This window comes from Balaenoptera physalus, assembly GCF_965194825.1.
Source record: "Balaenoptera physalus genome assembly, chromosome: 6".
Lineage (NCBI taxonomy): Eukaryota > Metazoa > Chordata > Mammalia > Artiodactyla > Balaenopteridae > Balaenoptera > Balaenoptera physalus.
In genome coordinates, this window is record NC_138885.1 from 116980300 (window position 1) to 116999053 (window position 18754).

At 56.9% G+C, this 18754-nt stretch overlaps 1 protein-coding gene and 1 long non-coding RNA gene across 3 annotated transcripts; one reads left to right on the forward strand and one right to left on the reverse strand.

The window, feature by feature from the left end:
* The first annotated feature begins 9250 nt into the window (after positions 1-9250).
* LOC309662499 lies at positions 9251-9722 on the forward strand. The gene is made up of 3 exons (XR_014264734.1): positions 9251-9397; positions 9527-9564; positions 9651-9722. It is a non-coding gene; the product is annotated as an uncharacterized lncRNA (long non-coding RNA).
* Positions 9685-14945, reverse strand: LOC309662497 (transmembrane protein 18). Of its 2 annotated transcripts, none has more exons than XM_082465258.1 (5): positions 14814-14923; positions 13756-13873; positions 11369-11423; positions 10193-10286; positions 9685-10105 (listed from the first exon to the last, which is right to left on the reverse strand). In XM_082465258.1, the coding sequence occupies exons 1-5, from the start codon at positions 14868-14870 to the stop codon at positions 10013-10015; spliced, it is 417 nt and encodes a 138-aa protein (XP_082321384.1). In that variant the 5' UTR covers positions 14871-14923; the 3' UTR covers positions 9685-10012. The 2 variants fall into 2 exon arrangements, with proteins under 2 accessions (XP_082321384.1, XP_082321383.1); XM_082465257.1 differs by having other exon boundaries at positions 9695-10105; positions 13756-13876; positions 14814-14945.
* Positions 14946-18754: the final 3809 nt, after the last annotated feature.

An 18754-nucleotide genomic window follows, 5' to 3' on the forward strand; every position in this document is an offset into this window, starting at 1 on the left:
GCTTGCCCCTGGCCAAGGAGCTGTGAGTGACAAGGGCAGTGGCCCTGGCTCTGCTGGGACGGTGTGGGGACATGGCAGCACGCTAAAGTCATATGTCTTCATAACTTGGGTCCTTTCAAAAAATGTAAAGTAAAAACAAAACAGGAAGTTTACTCATAGTTGGTAGACTTTAGGCCGTTTTAGAAAGAAGAGGCTGCACAGCCAAAACCAGCGTCAAACCCCAGGATGTTGGTGCCACCGCCCTCCCCCATGGGCCGCCAGCCCTCCTCCACGTGTGGGAGTGGCTGCCACGTGCCAGACATCGAGGCCACTGTCACGGGTGGCGGTGCTGGCCACGGACGAGCTGGTGGCAGAGAAGCCAAGGGTGGACGGTGCAGGTCGTCGCTGTGGGGTCTGCAGGGGCCCTGAGACAAGAAGGTGTCTCCCTGGGGGCCTTGGTGACCCCCGTCTGCAGTCTGCACTGTCCTGGGAGTTACTGCCTTGACCACGTCTCTGTGCTCAGGGTCCAGGCTCAGTGGGTCCTCGGCTGCAGCCACAGGGCAGCAGGGACTACAGTCACTGGTCATGCCAGCAACCGCTCTCAGGACTCAGTTCCTCGAGGATGGTGGGTCAGGGGTCGTCCTTGGTTTCCCGCTACACTGGCCTCTCCAACCTGGCGGCTTGTTCCCCCAGAGCAGGAAATGTTCACAGTCTTGGAAGTGACCCCATAGCTCTGCCATGTCCTTATCACTGGAAGCCCTTCACTAAGTCCAGCTCACATTCTCCAGGGGAAGGAATCACATGCGGCCTGAGTGCCAGGGCCTTCCTTGAAAGATGCCAACGTGGTGGGGGGCAGGAATAATTGGGTCAGGAATGCACGAAATTTCACTCTAATCAAAGGACAGGATGTTCTCTAAAAATCAGAAGTGCAGAGCCCTTGACATCTGGTGGACCGAAAGCCAGGAGAGATGGCTGAGCTGACCCGGGGCAGGTGAGGGGGGAGGGAAGCCCTTGGAGGTGGTGCGAACACCCCAAGGCTGCAGGGACCCCAAGGACCCCCAAGGGGCAGCGTGGCCGGTGCCCTTCCTCAGGCCCACACGAGGGCTCTGGTGGGGCTGAAATGCAGCTCCACGCCTGGCTGGGGCCCTGGGATCTTCTGCGAGTCCAGGCGAGGTCACCGTGAGTGACAGCCCGGCTTCAGGACCAGCATCGGCAGTGGGGGGCCGGGCCTTCTTCCTCTAGATCAGGATCGCAAGACGGTCCAGGGGAGTGACTTGACCCCCTCCCGCAAAGGCCAGACTCTGCACCCGGGGCGTCATCCTGCACAACCGGCCCCCCGGGGCCTGGAGGCGTCTCTGATCCCCACTGGTGGCCATCCTGACGGACCGTGCACTCCCAGGAGATCTGCGTCTTCTGGGGAACCGTCCGCAGAGAGGACAGTTTCCCAACACTGCTTCTTACCAGCCTTTCCTGCTACAAGCCCAATTAGGGGTTCCTGTGATACCAAACCATGGGAAACTTATGAAGTATTCAGACTATTCTGTTTACTCCGGTGATGCAATCAAATCAATAGCAGTTGTAACCAGAATCTGGGGAGTGATTTTCTGGAATGGATTCTAAAATATTTGCAGCTCAGGGGGGTGGCCGTTGTCAGGCCGTGTGATAAAGCGCAGGTCAATTACGGAGCTCGATGCTCTAAATTAATGCCACATGACAGCACGTTCGGGCCGCTTAACAGACGTGGTTTTTAAAGGGGGTTGACAAATGGAACTTACGGGCCTGTTTTCCTTTCGAGAGGCTGTGATGGAATTCTGCAGCCCCCCTGCCGTGGGCTGACATGAAAAGATGACTCTGCAGAGTCCAGATTTAACACCTGGTTACGCTCTGGCCCTGGGACTGCAGTGCGTTTAGCTTCTCAGGGGTCCACTACCCCCTCCATCTGGTACCAAGGGACCACGTGAGCCGGTTCTGTTCCCTTCAAACTGCTCCCAACAAAGAACCCGGCAGCATCTACGGAAAACCAGGGTTGAACTAAATAACCAACGCTTTTCTCAGTTCAAGAAGCATTTTGGGGTCTGCCGTGTGCCAGGCCTGCTGGACTCTCCACGGACTTGTAGGCAAGCAGGATGAGAACAGCAAGAGGAACGTCACCGGGGGCCTGAGACCCCCTCAGGTCCCAAGGTCCGGAGCTTCCCCCCATGAGCCTTTGATGGTGAGACTTTTTCTGGATGTGCAAGGAAAGGCTTTGCTGGTTGTTAAAGGGATTTCATGCAAAATGATGTAAAACAAGGCGAAGTGAAGAGATGCCATTGGAAGATGCAGACTTAGTGCCTGTGGGGTGCAGAGCCAGTTCACAAATGAGCCAGAACCTGGGCTGTTAACGCCCTCTGGGACCCTGCATGGGTGGCCCGAGGCAGTGCCCCCGGGGGCCTCCGTGAGGTGTCCATGGAGGCGGGACAGCCACGTAGCGGCCCGACCCGAGGGCAGCAACAACTGTGCCGGCAGGAAATGGGGCTGGCGCCTCATTTCTCCTCGTGGGGACCGTCCCAGAGCTCCTAGGCCACGGGTCAGCCCTGGCCACACCCCCGACTCAGGGTGGACAGCGTTCTGGCCTCGGGCTCCTCACGAGGGGACGCCTGCAACGAGCCTGGTGCCGCGGGGCGCCCTCGGCTGGGGTCGTGCAGACTTGTGGGTGAACCGCCCCCCAGGCCTCCTCATGTGGCCTCTTCCCTGACGCTGCTTCTCCCGCCCGAGACCCCTCAGCACCCCTTCTCGCCAGCATCCACCTTCTTACAGACACAGGCAACACCCCGCCCAGAAGCGTCCTCAGCCAGGAGCCCCTGGTTCTGCCCCTTCCTGGACGCGGGGCCTTGAGCATCTGGGCTTCAGGGGAGTAGCAGGCACTGTGGGTGCCCGGCTCAGGCACGGGCGCTGCACGGGAGCCTGCCTCCTCCAGGCCGCCACAGTTAGGAGATGCAAGGAAAGAAACATTACCTACAGGGCACACCGTGTTTCCCTACAGCTGTTCTACTGCAAGCCATGGCTTACTTGACTGTAAGTGGGATTTCTTCTTCAGAGTTGAACTTGGCAGAAATGCGCTAAAAATGCTAGCTACGCTCCTAAACCACAGGGCACGTAAACCTTGAAGTCAGAAACGTTTCCAAAAACTGCCATTTAATTTTCTGAAAAGCAAGCCAAATACAATGACAGTTATGATTTCCACTTGAATCGAAGGAGGGTCAGTGGCGGGGGACCTGACCCGTCCCCAGACCCCTTCCCCGGGCCAGCCCACCGCCCTCGGGATGAGGCTGCCTGGGCCTGCGAAGGGGTTTGCAGAACCAAGGAAGGGTCCTGATACATCTGGGGGATACCCCGGGGCGGCCTGACCTCATCAGGAGAGTCCCCAGGGAGACCTGAGGAGGCAGCAGGTGAGGCCGGGGACCCAGAATCTGCTGACAGCCCCGTGCACTCGGCAGGGGACCCCATGGCCCGGACGAGGCACAGCCGGGCTGCGACTTCAGCCTTGAGACCTGAGAGGAGAGCCCGGCCCTGTTTTCAGCGGTTACACTGCGGTGTTTGTTCTGCAGAGAAAACTAAGACAGTTGCTAAAACTTGAATTATTTCCTGTAATTTCTCTGCAAAATTCTCCACAACCGTTGCAGCACAAGTGAGAGCTGCGTGTCAGCTGAGCTGCTTGGAGAAGGGCACCACTGCCCCCGGGACGGCTCAGGGCACAAGCCTCTACCGCATCCTCTCCTCCGGGCCGGCGCCGTCCTGGGTCTCTGACGCTTCGCCCTGGAGGCTTGGGTACGTGTGTCTCCAGCCGGGACTTGAGAGGAAGTGGATGGGAAAACTGTAAAGGCCTGTAGTCCAGCTGCTGAGGCCCCGAGGCGGCGAGGTGGCGGAATTTAGTGCCTGGCGTGAGAGCGAGGCCGGGGGCGAAGGGCCCACGGGGGTGGAGGCGGCATTCCAACGATGTGACGGCGCTCCCAGAGCAGGCCGGTATTTGAAGGGAGATGATCTTAGGGCAGCCGGACCGTCCGAGGAGGGAACTGACGGGTCTGAGACCAAGCGGCTCCTGAGACGGGGTGTGCCCCTCTTGGGGGGGCGGCCTCGCGGGGGGCCGTCCTTGGTTAGGACAAAGTAGGGAGCCCCGGGCGGGACAGCGGAGGCTTTCGAGGACCAAGGCCTGTGGGTGGGGTCTGGTTGCGGAGGCAGGTGATGTCCCGGGAGCCCCCAGCATGTCCCTGGTGACGGGCAGACAGGCCCCGAGGCCCGAGGGGGCTGGGCCAGCGGGCAGCTCTGCTGACGTGGCAGAGCGGTCCCCACTCTGAGCTCTGCGGGTCCCCCTGAGACACCGGCGTGGACCCGCCGAGGGTCCTGAAGGAGAGGCTGCAGTGGTACGGCCAGGAGCTTCCAGAAACGGCGGGCCGTCTTCAAGGGCTGGGGAGCGCCAGCCGCCTGAGCAATAGATGAAGATGTCTTCTTAAAAGTGCTGATGTTTTCAACAAAGACTCTGAAACAAGCAAAAAAACACAGGCAAGCCAATAAGTGAAAAAAAGCAAAGACAAGCTAACCTTTCATGTGTTCTCATGGAAAAGCTTTGTCTTCTCCTAAAATTGCAGTTTGGCTTGTTTCCTACATCAATTTACATGTAAACTCCGAAGTTCTAGCCCTTTTATTGTGACACAAACAACCAAACCAACCTTTACCTTCTTATTGTTTTTGAGGCTGAATCTTGGGAAAATTCCGGATCACATCTTCTCTTTTCGGGTTGGTCATAAATCACCTGGCCTGTCACTGCTGTGAAAACTCCTGGGCAACTAAGACGACGGGGAGTTGGCGGGTCTGCAGCCCCGAGCCCACGACCTCAGCTTCTCTCACCAGCTAGAACAGCGGGCCGGGCCTGCGCTCTGGGACCCGCTCCCTGAATTCCTGCTCGTCTCAGGAAACCACGGTTCAGGTTGGATGCCCAGCGCCCCCGGTGGACGTCACAGGTACCGAGTATCTCGGCCTTCACTGTTGCTTGCAATCCACGTAGATTCCATTCCAGTTATTAGCCTTCCTTCTAGTTTTACTGTAGAAAATGTAGGGAAAACATGTTGACATCTCTAGACTGAGAACTGTACTTTGAAACATAAACGTAAATGTTAACTGTGGAAACAGAAGCATCCGTTTGCTGCAACACGTTTAAAAGCAACTCGTGGGACCCGGGACTGCCGGCCATCCTGCCGCCCCCACGTGAGGCCGCGTTTCCAGAGGGTCTGTCCCTGCTGTGTCGTGACGACACAGGCATCCAAGGTCAGGCAGAACACGTGTAAACAGCTGCCGAGACGGAAGCAGACAGCAGGTTGGTCCCACTCAGGGGCAGAGCGGGCGCTCAGAGCTGGGGATTCAGGGACGAAGCCCCCATCTGATGCTCTGGGACTCTGAGGCCGGTCGTGCTGGACTCAGCGCCGGCCTGTGACGGACGCAGGGACTCGGGGGGGAGGCGGGCCCCCCCTCCACCTGAGGACGGAGGGTTGGGCCCTCAGGCCAGGCAGACGCCCGGGACTCCATCAGCTTCCCGCTCACACCCACCACCGCGGGGCCCCGGGACCCGGCAGACCTGGAGCCCGCGTTCGCAGCCTCGGGGCCCGGCTGCGCGGTGAGGGGTGAACTTGCTGCTGCCACATCCTCGGGGGCTACTGGGCGGTGACCACAGGCTCCCCTGTAGCAGCCACAGCACCCCTTTCCTTGGCTCAATCTGTCTGCAGAGCAGCCTTGAAACTAGAAGACAGTTCACGAGCAAATGTGCTTATTGACTGACCGGGAGGGACGGGGGCCGGGCTGCTACGGCCGGGCGGTGTCCCCTCGTGTCACAGGAGGGCGAGTTCCTGACCTCCAGACGCCTGCGTGTGCCTGTGTGCACGTGTGCGTGGGCCACGACGTAGTCTGGACGCTGTTAACCTAGTTCGCGTGAAGAAAGGGACTCAGAGCCCCTGGGCCCGCTCGGCGCCCTCAGCCCAGACAGCAGACGTCACACTCCTAGAGGCAAGGCCGCCTGGCCTGGACTCAGCCTCGGGCGGTGACACGGTGCGTTAGCGCCCCCTGGGGGTCGCATGTGCCAACACGAGCGGAGGCTGAGAAACGGATTAATAGCGCGGTGGAACCGGCGGAGGTCGGGCTCCGCCTGCGAGCTGCCCAGAGAAGCCTCCTGGCCCTGTGGTCACCTGTCCGCGTCCTCCTGCTGGGCGCCTGGGGAGAGCTGAGGCTTCACAGCTCCCAGGGGCTCCAGGCGATTCTGACGTTAGATAAACCCCGTGTTACCACCAGCCCAGCAAGAGCAGTGCAGGGAGATCTGACACGTGTCGGATGCTTTGGTCCTTACAGCGATCTTATTAAATACGCGAGGCAGACCCCTTCCCACCGGGGTCTTGTCTCCCAGGGAGCGACGCTGTACACTTCTAAGCAAACCCCTGGGACCCTGGGAACTCTTCGTGCAGGAGATGGGATCTTACAAAAGGAGCTACTCCCAGGGCGCCTCCGCGGGGCCGAGACTTAGCACGGGAAGCACCCTCCCTGCACCCACGTCACACACACACACGTGACTCCCGAGAAGTTTTTCATGAACACGTTAATCGTTACAATCACGTGCACTAATGCGTGGAACTCCACAACAATATTCTGTGGCTCCTGTTCTGGAATATAATTGTGTATTTTAATTTGCTGTGGAACAGGGCTATTAAAACTCCCAGGACGGTGTGGAGACCCCAGGGTGCGGATGTGACAGCTCTGCAAACACAGAAACCCATCCTGTCTGCACCTGAACTTCCAATCTCTGACCGTTTTCAGTGTCAGTTATTCTGCTCCAGACGGAGACTCCAGGGAGTAAACAGAGGACGTTCTGCATCTGTCACACACACACACCCCTTGGCTGCGGAGATAGGTCCCCTGGTCACTAGCCCAACCTAAGCAGGCGATCAGCTACAAAAGGAAGTGAGGTGATGACTGAGGCTGGATGCTACGCTGCAGGAAAGGGAACAGAATCCCACCAATTTCTACTCAATGTATTTCAAAACTTTAGACCTTTGAATTACATACCAAGTATGTCTTGAGAGATTCTTGGATAAATGTTTATACTGTCAAAATATAAATTGTCTGAATTTACAACTTTTTTCAACTTTGCAACTTTTACTATGAAATGCATGTAACTTTAACACTCAAATCTGATTTCACATAAACTGAATTTACTATTTTGGTTTGATAACTATGACGTCAGTAACAACTTGCAGAGCACAATTTAAAGAGCAAAAAGTTTATCTTGATTAACTTCACGGTAACACCTTCTATTTTCTGCGGTTTACACCACAATTCTCAGCAAGCGAACCCGTCAGGAAGAGACCGTGGCCCTGACATCCCTTCATGGACGCCTGCTGAGATTGTAAGGATGCCGGCAGAAGGTGACAGCCAAGTGACATGCAGTTAGTTCAAAACAGTCACAAACACACTGTCATCTTTACAGTTTTGCTTATTTATTTCATGTAGATGTTAGCTGATGTGTAAATGTTTTGTGGTCTGTTTCATTTACTTACACAAACTTCCATCAGATGCCCAAACAACGTCACCGGGCATCCTTCTCTGGCTCCAAATCCACCCCCTTTTGCTAAAGCTTTGGGGTGAGAAGGGACCGCAGGAAACCAGGAATGGGGATATGCTTTCCTTCAACGGACCAGGAGGCCCCCTGTGAACCCCTCCCGTCAAGCCCCACGCAGCAAGGCTCATACACCCCAAACCCTCTGGGGACACTTCTGGCTTGTAGGATTTCCCCAAGCAGGAGGACAGAGAAATATTTGTTAACACTGAATTAGCCACTGAATGTGAACTTACTAAAAAGTTAAAAAATAGTCTGTTTGTGAAAATAAAACTGTTCCAAAAAAATTGCACACGCCAGTGAACAAAAAGGCCCACATCATGTCTTTAGGTTGATATGCCATTAACGCCAAATTTATGCAAAGTTAACAATGTTATTACACTACTGTAACAGGAAAACTGAGATCCAGTCAGACAGTCCCATATTAAGAGAGCCCAAATAATTATGGACAGTGAAAATGCCCCAGAACCTCCTTGGCTTGTGTGGCCGAGGCCAGGATGTTCCTATCCATGCATTCTGTCCCCTGGGCCCTGGCCCAACCGCACAGCTGGAGGGGACCAGCCTCCCGCCCTCAGCCCCTCCCACCATACCCGTGCTCCCAGGGCACCGCGCTCACAGGGAACCGGCCAGCTCGGCCCTGCTCTCCGAGGAAATCACTCGGGATGCAGTGGACTCTTCTGAAGCCATGAGACCATTAGACACCCTGAAGTGGAAATTTCCAGAAATGCACAATGAGGCATGCTGCCAGGTACAAGAAATTTAAAATCTGACTTCACATGAGATGCTGTTTTTTAAGCCGATTTTTAAAACATTCAATACAGAAGTTTAAGACATCAAGGAGGGACTGGAAAAAATTTCAGGATAAGATCTCCAGTAGCTTTATCTAGGAAGTTCTACCTACTCACTTCTACAACTAATGTCAAAATTCAGGAAATAATTTCTCTACTGAGAGTTTACAACTACCTAGAAAAACTTTATATATCTGGATTTCAAGATTTAATTTCATAATCTGTCAAAGTGTCACCTTTTGAGCTTCTAAATATAAAAGCTTTCATATGAACAGATTTTCTTTTCTTTTTGAAATCTGAAGAATGTATTTCACTTATCTTGTGAAAATTATGGTAACTGTTCACAAAGTATTTTCTTAAACCCGAATCAGGAGCCAACAGCAGCCTCTTTACGGAACACTGTGTGTTCAGACAGGGGCTCTGCTCACCTGTCACCCTCCAGCTGCAGCTCCACGTGTGACAAGACCACGAGCGTCCTGCACAGACGCTGGTTTACAGAGCAGACATCACAGGGAAATAGTGCACCTGCTCCGATAAACCAACAGCGTCACGTCCCAGGACACCCAAAGGGTAAAAAGAAGGTGGAACATAGGAATATAATCAATCTTTGTATTTGCCATAAAAAAAATCTGTTAGTTGAAACAGGTGTTGACAGAATGTTGACTGTGTTTACTTGTAACTTTCCTTCCAGAAAACAACTCAAGGGGCTCATCCAGCCACTGCTTCCGTGGATCCCGACCCGGGGCCTCCGAGTGTCATCACATCTCTAACTGGATGAAAGGCAAGGCAGCCCCTCGTGTTCTGTCCTGTGGCAGCACCACACGGAGAGGCCACCGCTGTGCAAACCAGGGTGACACGAGGTGACACGGGGTGACGGAGGTGACGGGGGTGATGGAGGTGACAGGGGTGATGGAGGTGATAGGAGATGATGGGGGTGATGGGGGTTGACGGGGATGACAGGGTGACGGAGGTGATGGGGATGACGGGGTGATGGGAGGTGACGGGGGTGATGGAGGTGACACGGGGTGACACGAGGTGACACAGGGTGATGGAGGTGACGGGTGATGGAGGTGACAGGGGTGATGGAGGTGATAGGAGATGATGGGGGTGATGAGGGTGATGGGAGGTGACAGGGGGTGATGGAGGTGATGGAGGGTGATGGAGGTGACGGGGGGTGATGGAGGTGACGGGGGGTGATGGAGGTGATGTGGGGTGATGGAGGTGACGGGGGGCGACGGGGGGTGATGGAGGTGATGGAGGTGATAGGAGGTGACGGGGATGATAGGGGTGATGGAGGTGATGGGGGTTGATGGGGGTGACGGGTGATGGGGTGACGGAGGTGCCCACGCGTGGATGGCACTGTCCCTCACTCAGTCACCGTCCCCACGTGGATGGACGTCTGGTAGCTCACACGGTCGCAGGAGTGCTGTGGACGCGTGGCGGCGTGCGCGGCTCTGTCTGCTTACAACTTAACTGGAGAGACGGGAGCCCCTGCAGGCCCGGCGAGGGCCCTGGTGGACGTGCGGTAAACTCTGTCCTAGAAGCTGGTCTAGGTGCGTTCCAGGAGCGGACGGGGTCTGAAGGATGCTCACGCAGGGCCGGCTCCGAGCCGTCACTCCTCCTTGGGTCTGCTCCTCGCCCTCCGCCTCTCCTGCAGGGTCCTCAGCTCGGTCATCTCGGTCAGGGTCTTGCGCACCCACAGGACCTGGGAAGAACCGTGCAGAGACGCCGTCAGAAGTGGACACGCGCCGTGTGGGGAGGACGGAGGCCTGGAGCTCTGTCACGCACGTACCACGATGGCCAGGGCGTTGAGCAGCAGGGGCGCCGAGAACACTATGGAGATGAACATGCCCCTCGAGTCGAAATACTGGTATTTCGAGAACAACCTGTTTCAAGAAAGATTTAAAGATTACGGGACGTCACAACACGGCGTTCTCGTGATACTCTGTCTCAGGAGCCCCTCCACACAGGAGGACGAGGTGGGCGCACAGCCCCGCCTGCACACGATGGCGACCTCAGTCCCTTTACGAGGCGACCCTCCTAACCCCGTGGGGGACGACCCCCAGGCCCTCCAGGGGCATTGCGGCCCCCATGCAAGCTCAGGCCGAGCCCCCGGAGAGGGGGACACGGCGTGGCCGGGCCAGGCTGCCCCCAGCGTCCCGCTCGGTGGCGGCGCAGGACGTGAACTTTACGTCACTGACTCAGCGACAGTCATCGCCCTGGGGCCACAGTGAACAGAGCCCAGCGCGGGGTGCTCAGCATGTGCGTCTTAATTAGAAGCGGAAGAGACAAAGCGGGGGCCGGGTCGTGCGGGGGGCCGAGGGTGGGCTCCTGACCGAACGACAGGGGCCTGAAGCCGCCAGGAGGGCACGGCGGCCGGGGCACGGCTGTCACTCTGCTCTGAGGCCCGTGCGGTCCGGGTGCCGAAGGCAGAGCCGGGAGGCGGGGTGCTGATCGGGCCACGTCGTCCCCCGGGTTGCGGGGACACAGGGGGACGGCGGCGCTCCCCTCCCCACTCGTTCCAGCCTCCCGAGGGTTCCTGCCTGACCTGCGAGGTCCAGAAGGAGAAGCTGCGGCCCCCGAGGGAGGAGAAGGCCTGGGGGCGGCTCTGGAAGGGGGGCCAAGGGGAAGGGTCAACTCTACAGCGCTCACTGGACACGGAGTGGCTTGCCCGGGTGTGTGAGCAGGAAAGGACACGCGGGTGAGGACAGAATGGCCGGTGTCCCGGAAACCGGGGAACCAGCGTTTTCAGGACCAAGTAAATCGTGGGTGGATCTCAGTCTCCCCGTCACGGACTAGAGCGCTTCTGTTTTGGGGTGGGGGGGGCCTCCAGGGCCCACGGTGACCGAGGAGACCGGACGGTGGTCACCGTCCAAGGCTCATCGTGAAGGAGGCTGGGGGCCTCCCGGTGTGCTCTGCCGCTGACGGGGACGGTGTCACGCAGGGTCCGCGTGCCCGGGCCGCTCACCTCCAGTTCACTGCCGCCGCTTCATTGATGTACTCCGCGCAGTAGACTAAGGTCACTGAGAAGAGAGCAAGCCCACGTGAGAAGTCAGGGGACCAGCCCACCGCCACCGCCTTACACATCCTTCACAACGTGCTGCGTAACGTAAACGTGACAGAACAACGCCACGCTGGATGAGACGTAACTTCTATTTCACACATAACGTGAGGGAACATTACACAGAAAGGAAACCCAAGGTGACACACGAGGCCGGTGGTCTCGGTCAGACCAGGCCAGCCCTCAGCGGGGCAGCGCCGCGGGGACCAGGCTTCCTGCCCCGACGCCACCGTGGCCGCACTGCGCCGTCTGCCGACCTCCCTGCCCCGCAGGTCACCGTCGGGTGCAAGGCCGGCAGTGGCACCCGAGGGCCCTGAGACCGGAGCTGAAGGCCACCTGCCTCCACCCTCCGGCTGCCTGGATCCCCCAGTGGTGCTGGCGGCAAAGACACGGAGGGAGCACCGACCTGAGGGGACAGGAGCCGAGGGGACGGCCCTGGCCGCCCTCACAGTCCCACCTGGAGCGCGGGGAGCGCTGGGGGCGTGGGGAGGGGGCCCACCCAGGGCGGGAGGACCGCGGGCTGGCCCAGCACCACGTGCTGCTCAGGGCCTGGAGGGGGTGGAGGAGGGGGAGGACGGCCACCAGGAGCCTCAGCCTTGTAAAAATGTGCACACCCTCCGGTTCCTGGGGTAAAATGGGGGGAGCAGTCCTTGACCACTCCCTCGACGACTGGACCCGGAGACGCACATCAAGGAAGCAAAAGAAAGGAGACGGTAGAGGAAAAGAGAGGCCTGAGCACGGGGGGCCCACCTCCCCGGAGGGCAACGTGATGCATCGACCACGCGCCCCACTCAGGAGCTGGGGAGCAGTGAACCAGTCTGTGCTTCATTTGTAAAACTGCAGCAAATAACATCCCAATCTTCTGCAGGTGTGAGAATTAAATGCGCCATCAGATGTGTAAACGCACTTAGACCAGCATCTATCAGCCCCACGCTAAAACAGTCACCCTCTGTTCGTCCTTGAAAACAACAAACCCAAACGTAGCTCCCAGGTTCACAAAGCTGTTCAAGTATGGGCTCCTTGCATGAGGCTCTGTGGCTGAGGCCATCACCTTTTTTGTGCTTCCTGCCTCAGGGCCTTTGCACACATTATTCCCAGGGCTTGGAGTGTCCCTTCCGGCCCTCGAACGCCTGCTGCCTGGCTGGTTCCCCCGCATCCTTCCCCCCTCAGTTTACCTGTCAGGGCAGTGACTTAAGTGCGGCCCCCTCCAAGGGTTTCACGGTGCTCCTGCCTCTCCTGCCATGATGCGCAGCAGGGCTGTGGTTACCCAGTGGATGCTGGGGCCCCACCAGCTCTACGAGGCTCAGGGGCCCATCTGTCCTGCTCACCCCTCGCGTTCCTTACTAGGGCTCTCACGTAAAGAAATGAAGTAACATCCATCCCTGACCCTCAGGACTATTTCTGTGATGCAGGCTTGCTGCTTCGCGCCTGTCCTAAGACAACCTCTTGTTTGGAGTTCCCACCTTGCACAAGGCCAACTGAAAAATGACAGTTAAGATGAGTTTTTGGACTTTGTTAAACTACCAAGCAAGATCTTCAGCATCTTCCCAACGTCCGCAAGATTAAGAGCCCAGCATAGCCTCTGAGGCCCCGGCCCACCTTTCCTGCCTGAACATACTTCTAACTGGTCAGCGTCAGAATGTGGTTCCTCTGACACCTGGCCCACCCTTTCTGTCCGTCACCCCTGTGCTCTCACCCGTTGCCTCCGCCCCAGATGCCAGGCCTGGGCCAGACATCTGTTCCTTACCCAAAGAAAAAGAGATTTTACTCACTCTTTACAGCCCCTACCATAACTTTATCTCCTCTGTGAAATCTTTCTCAATGATTCCACACAGCTCTGTTCCTTCTCCAAACCCTGTAGATCTTACCTTCAAAACTGACCCGGGCAGTGTGTTATTTTTGCACCACAGAGCTTTCCTTCCTGGTTTGCACTCCCTCCCAGAGCACGCAGAGCAGCTAAGCCCCCAGAGGAGCCTCTTGTACAGACTCAGCGTTTCGGCAAACCCAGCTCTCGTTTGTGTAACTGGTATTCAGCACCCTCCCAGGAACACAACAGGTGCTTGAGACGCCTTTCAAATCCAATATCCAAAATGTACCTTATCTTTACAGTACCCACAAGTGAAATATGGGAGCGGCCTGCAATCAAAGTAGAACACAAGACAGGAGCGTTGGGAGGCCTTACAAGTACATTCACATATCACTGGGGCTACAGAGAGAACGCGCACACGCGCTGCCGCAGCACACAGCCGTACTCACCCAGGCACTGGAAGTACTCACCGCGGAACTGTACTCACCCAGGCACAGGAAATGCCCCACCTGCAGCTTATAGCTCCGCGATGAGAAGCAGGTGAGCAGCGCGCAGAGTACGTGGAAGGCAGCCAGCCCCACGAGCCAGGGCTCCGTCCAGTCCGTCTGCTGGAGGACACACAGCAGAAACCCCTCAGGGTCCCCCTGCACTGGACCAGGCTGCACGCTGCCTCCCCTCTGAGCACGTCCTTAGCGCCCCAGGCCTCACAGGACACGGGCAGGGGGGACAGGGACCCCCACTGCACCCACGTCCAGGGACTGTCACCCGGCCGTGCCTGGCTGCCCCCACACAGGACTGAAGGCTTTCCTACTTGTCGAACAGAACTGCACTTCAGGCTGGGAGATTCTAAAGACCCTCCTCCGCGGGGAGATGAGAAAGTGGTGCCTGGGTCGGGATGCACTCGGTCGCCCCCAGAGGCAAAGCTACCAGTTCCTTAGAGCAGTGATTAAAGCCTCAGAAATCCGGGCCACCCAAACTTGCAAGACGTGGTTTTCTCCCGCCTTTGTGACACACACCCTGCACTCCAGATAGTGCTGCGACCGCATGTCTGCTCAACTCCAGAGGTGGGCTCGTCCGCACCCCTGTACTCGGACCCCCTCCTTGAGGCTCAGGTCCCCCGGGGGCACGGGTGCTGGCGGAGCGGCCCGCGCCCCGCCACTCTGCCCACAGCGGGTCCACGCCACCCGGACCCCCCATCCCAGCCCAGGACGGCCCACCTCCCCGCTCCCCGCCGCCACGAGGTCCCAGCTCTCCCCGCAAACCCCCTACCCCCGACCGCCCCGCACCTCAGCATCCCGCCTGCCCTGAAGGTCCTCCCACCTCGTCCCGCCCCCACGCCCCGGACCCCCGCCACGCCCCGGCCCCTCCCCGTCACGCCCCGGCACCCTCCCCCGCCCCGCCCCGCCCACCCAGATACTGGCCCCGACCCTGCACCCCCCCACGCACGCCTCCCGTCCGGCGCCGCCGGCCTCCCCGGCGGACGCTGGGAAATTTGGAGAGGCCCCTGCCGACAGCGACCGAACTGTCAAGGAGGCAGCAACTTACCGTGATCACGGCGGGGATGCTGACGGGGAACTTGCTGACTGAGAATGCAGACGACATCGCCCCCGGAAAGGCCCAGCCTCACCACCACCTTTTCGTCTTCCCCGCCCCGCCCGGATAGGTCAAGAAGTCCTCTGCTGTCCTCTCGCGTTATCTCCACTTGTCGCGATGCCTGCTGTGTCCGGAAGCGGCAGGCACCCTGCCATCTCGCGATATCTCCAGTGCCCGGTAACAAGTTCAAATCTCGCGAGATTCCGTGGTGTTAAATATAAGGGAATTACGAGTAGCCGCCAGCGTTGTTTTCCCCGCCGAGCTGCTGCGAGAGGGATGTTTTAGTTCTTCCTATGTGACGGGCGCTCATAAATGGCAGCTCGGAGGACTGGGGGCTAGTGGGCGTCCCTGCCTTCCTCCCCCGCAACTCCCAGGGCTGGGGGCGTGGGGTATCGCTCAGGAGAGTGACCTGGACCCCTAGGAACATAGGGGAGAGTGACCTGGATCCCGGGGACAGAAAGGGACAGTGTCCGGGACTCGGGCGGGGGACAGAGAGGGAATTGACCTGGACACTGGGGAAAACGGGACAGTGAGCTTTATAGACAAAAGCTTTATAGACAAAATACAACAAATTAATATCTCATTTTCAATTTATATATTCACTATTCTGTTAGTGTCTCCTGACCTCAGGGATCTTGGAGGAGTTTGTAACTACATGGATTACAGGGCACATCGCCATGTGCTGTTTCCGTTGATTTATGTTTCTGTCTCAGACATAGGAGACGGTATATTTATTGATCTTTGTCAAACTCACAACATTTTGTGCATTGCCTGGACATACTAAGAAATTTTTAAATGGAATTTGAGGGTTTAAATCATGTGTAACAATTGTGCCTTCATGTGTCAAAATTGGGGCTGCCAGGCTGTGGACTCGGGCCGGCTGTGGACTCAGGTTAGCCGTGGGCTCCTAGGTGGGGCAAGCAGGTGTTTCGACTGTGGTGGTTTGCAGACCTTGGGCTCAGCCAGGTGGGCTTTGGCCTCTGCATGTGGCGCTGATGTGGGTCTACAAAGGCAGGGACTGGGGTAGATGCCATCAGATCAGAGACACCCAACAAGGGCTCGATTTTATACAAGTCTTAGAGACATTGTTTGCTTTGGCCTTTGCAAGGCGGCTCCAGCTGTAAAGGGGGGTTTCTGGCCCAGCAAATCGTGCCCTCCACCATTCTGCAGGAAGGGCCAAGGGGTGAAGCCGGGAAGCCCTGGACCGTCCAGCAGTATACGAGTCACACCAGGGTGCCTCCAGACTGAACCTGGACGTTGGGCATCTCCGGGGCCCAACCTGCCACACAGCCAGCACTGTGTTCTTTCCTGTGGCTGCCCTGACGGAACACCCGACGGGGGGCTTAAAACAGCAGGAGATGGTCCCTCTCAGTCTGGAGGCCAGAAGTCCAAAGTCCCAGGGGCAGCAGGGCCAAGCTCCCTCTGAAGGAGGGGGGCAAGGTCCCTACTGCCTTTTCCAGCTTCCCATGGAGGATGGCAAGCCCTACATTCCACTGTCACGTGTGCCTCCATCTTCTCTTCTCATCAGGGCACCGGTCACTGAGTCAGCGTCCACCCTCCTCCAGTAGAGCCTCATCCTAGCTTGATCACATCTGCAAAGACCCTGTTTCCAATAGGGTCCCAGTCACGGGGACTAGAGCTTGAACATATCTTTGGGGGACACAGTTAACCCATAACCTGTGTAACAGATAGCTCTGCCATACCCAGGGGTGCCTGCTCCGGGAATGGACACAGCAAGTGGGAAGAAAAGGTTCTGAACACAGTGGATGGGAAAAAAAGAAGGAAACCTCAGTAGGAGCTCAGGTATGTAGGTTTCAATTGCCACTATCTTAGGGAGGAAGTAATAGATGTCCTCCCCTCCCCGAGGATATAATACCTGTGTTACGGAACTCAGGTCCAGCTGCTTGCTGCTCAAAACTCAATGTTCAAAAGGTAAGTTTTGGTAGAAATGGGAAATATTGCTTCTAATCAGAAAGCCAGCAATCTGGGGAGAAGGTGGGCTGGGTGTCCCCAAAACCAACTCCGAAGATTCTGCCCGGCCACGAACGTTTTTAAAGGGAGAGAGGGGACGTAATCTCAGTTAAATCGTGGAGGTAGGAGATCAGACTCATCGCCATCCCCCACTGTGTGCAGGCTGTCGACTCCTTGGCTCTTTCTTTAGATGCTGTCTTGTTCACAGTTTGTTCACAAGATTCCTGAAAGGGGAAGCTGAGGAAAAGATCTGGTCATCTGTTAATTACTTATTCTTCATTTTTACTTCCTTGATCTACGGGAAGAACCAACAGATTAGGCAAGGCTTTGTGTGACCAAGAGATTTGAAAGGTGTGCTTGGGTCTGAGATAAGCAGAGCATGGGGGTGGCTGGTTTAAGTTTAGTGACAAGACAAAAGGGGCCTCCTGCAGAGAGCTCGTTCCTGCCAGAAGCTGCTAACACCTGCATAATCTCAAAATTGACTTCCTTCTGGGACCGTCTCTTAATTGGCTTCAGTCCTGCTTCACAGGCCACAGCGTTCCTTATCTGAAAGAGGTTGACGTGATGGGGGTGTAGTTGACCGTTACCAGAAGCAGAAACCCCCTATGTTGACCTATTACTTAAATGCTCCTGAACCACTCGATGGGATGGATGTTATGGATTCACCTCGCAGTGAGGAGACTGAGACTCAGGGAAGTAAACACGCTGCCTAGCATGGCAGCCAGGGACACCGTCAGGATCTGGGCTAGACTCAGCTGATTCCAGAGACTGTTACTTTTCCGTGGCACAGACTCTGCCAGATGCTTTCCCCATCAGCCTCCTCCCAAGTGGTCCCCCTCTAATTAGAAAACGCTTCTTTGCATAGGAGGCAGCTATTCCCCAGAGTAGTAAACCGTTGGTTCAATGCCTGACTCTCTTCGCAAATACTGCCTAGTCTCAGAATGCAACTCTCCAACAATTCTGCCGACCAACAATCTGCCTTCTTGAGTTGACGTTCGGGTCTTAGGTCAGGTTGAGCTCTTCTCTCGAGGCAAAGCTGGAGTCGTGGGGTGAGGGCCCGAAATGCTGTGACTGTTAAACCATCTGTCCAGGTGAGGATTTGGTTAGAAGACGGAGCTGTCTGAGGATGGGCCTGCCGTCCTGCAGTGACTGCTCTTAGCGCTGACGTTGGATGCTTATACTCAGCGTTTACTACCCTGACCTGTCAGGGAGATGGGTTGTTGAAATCCAAGACTTCAAAGGCAGGTTTTCTCCTCACGACGATGGCTTCTTACACCAGGGCATAAAGGGCGGGGTTCTCGGCGTCCCGCCGACGCCGGCTCCAGGGCAGAGTCGCTGGCCAAAGGCCGGGTCAGAGGAGCTGACTGCGTGCAACGCAGGGCAAGAGGGATGCTTTAGCAGCTGCCGCGCACTCCTGCTGTTCCCATGACAACCCTCCCGGGAAGTGACCGGTCCGCTCCGTGGGCTCCTGTCGCCTCAGGGCGCCCGCTGCCTTCACGGCAGCCACTGGTGCGTTCCTCTAAGAGTCCAGAGCCGGTGGAGAAGGCGTTGTGGGTGTCGACTGAAAACTAATGCACAGCCTAAAAGTTGAGAATGATGTTTATTTGGCGGACAAAACTGAGGACTCAAGCCCAGGACGCAGCCTGTCAGTAGCGCTGAGGGACGGCTGTGAAGAGATCAGGGGGGAGCCAGGATCTACAGGGGTTTTTGCCGCAAAGACCAGGCTGTCAGAACATCAAAGATGACTGTTCATTAAAGAAAACCAGACATCTCAGGTTAATGAATTTAACACTTTTCTATGCATGGGAAGATGCAAGAGTCTGGGCTCACTGGAATCGTTCCTTTGATCTGCACCTCAGCTGCCTGGGGCCAGTGTCCTGTGCTTTCCCTCCTGAGTGCCCTCAGGGGGCACCGTCTTCAGG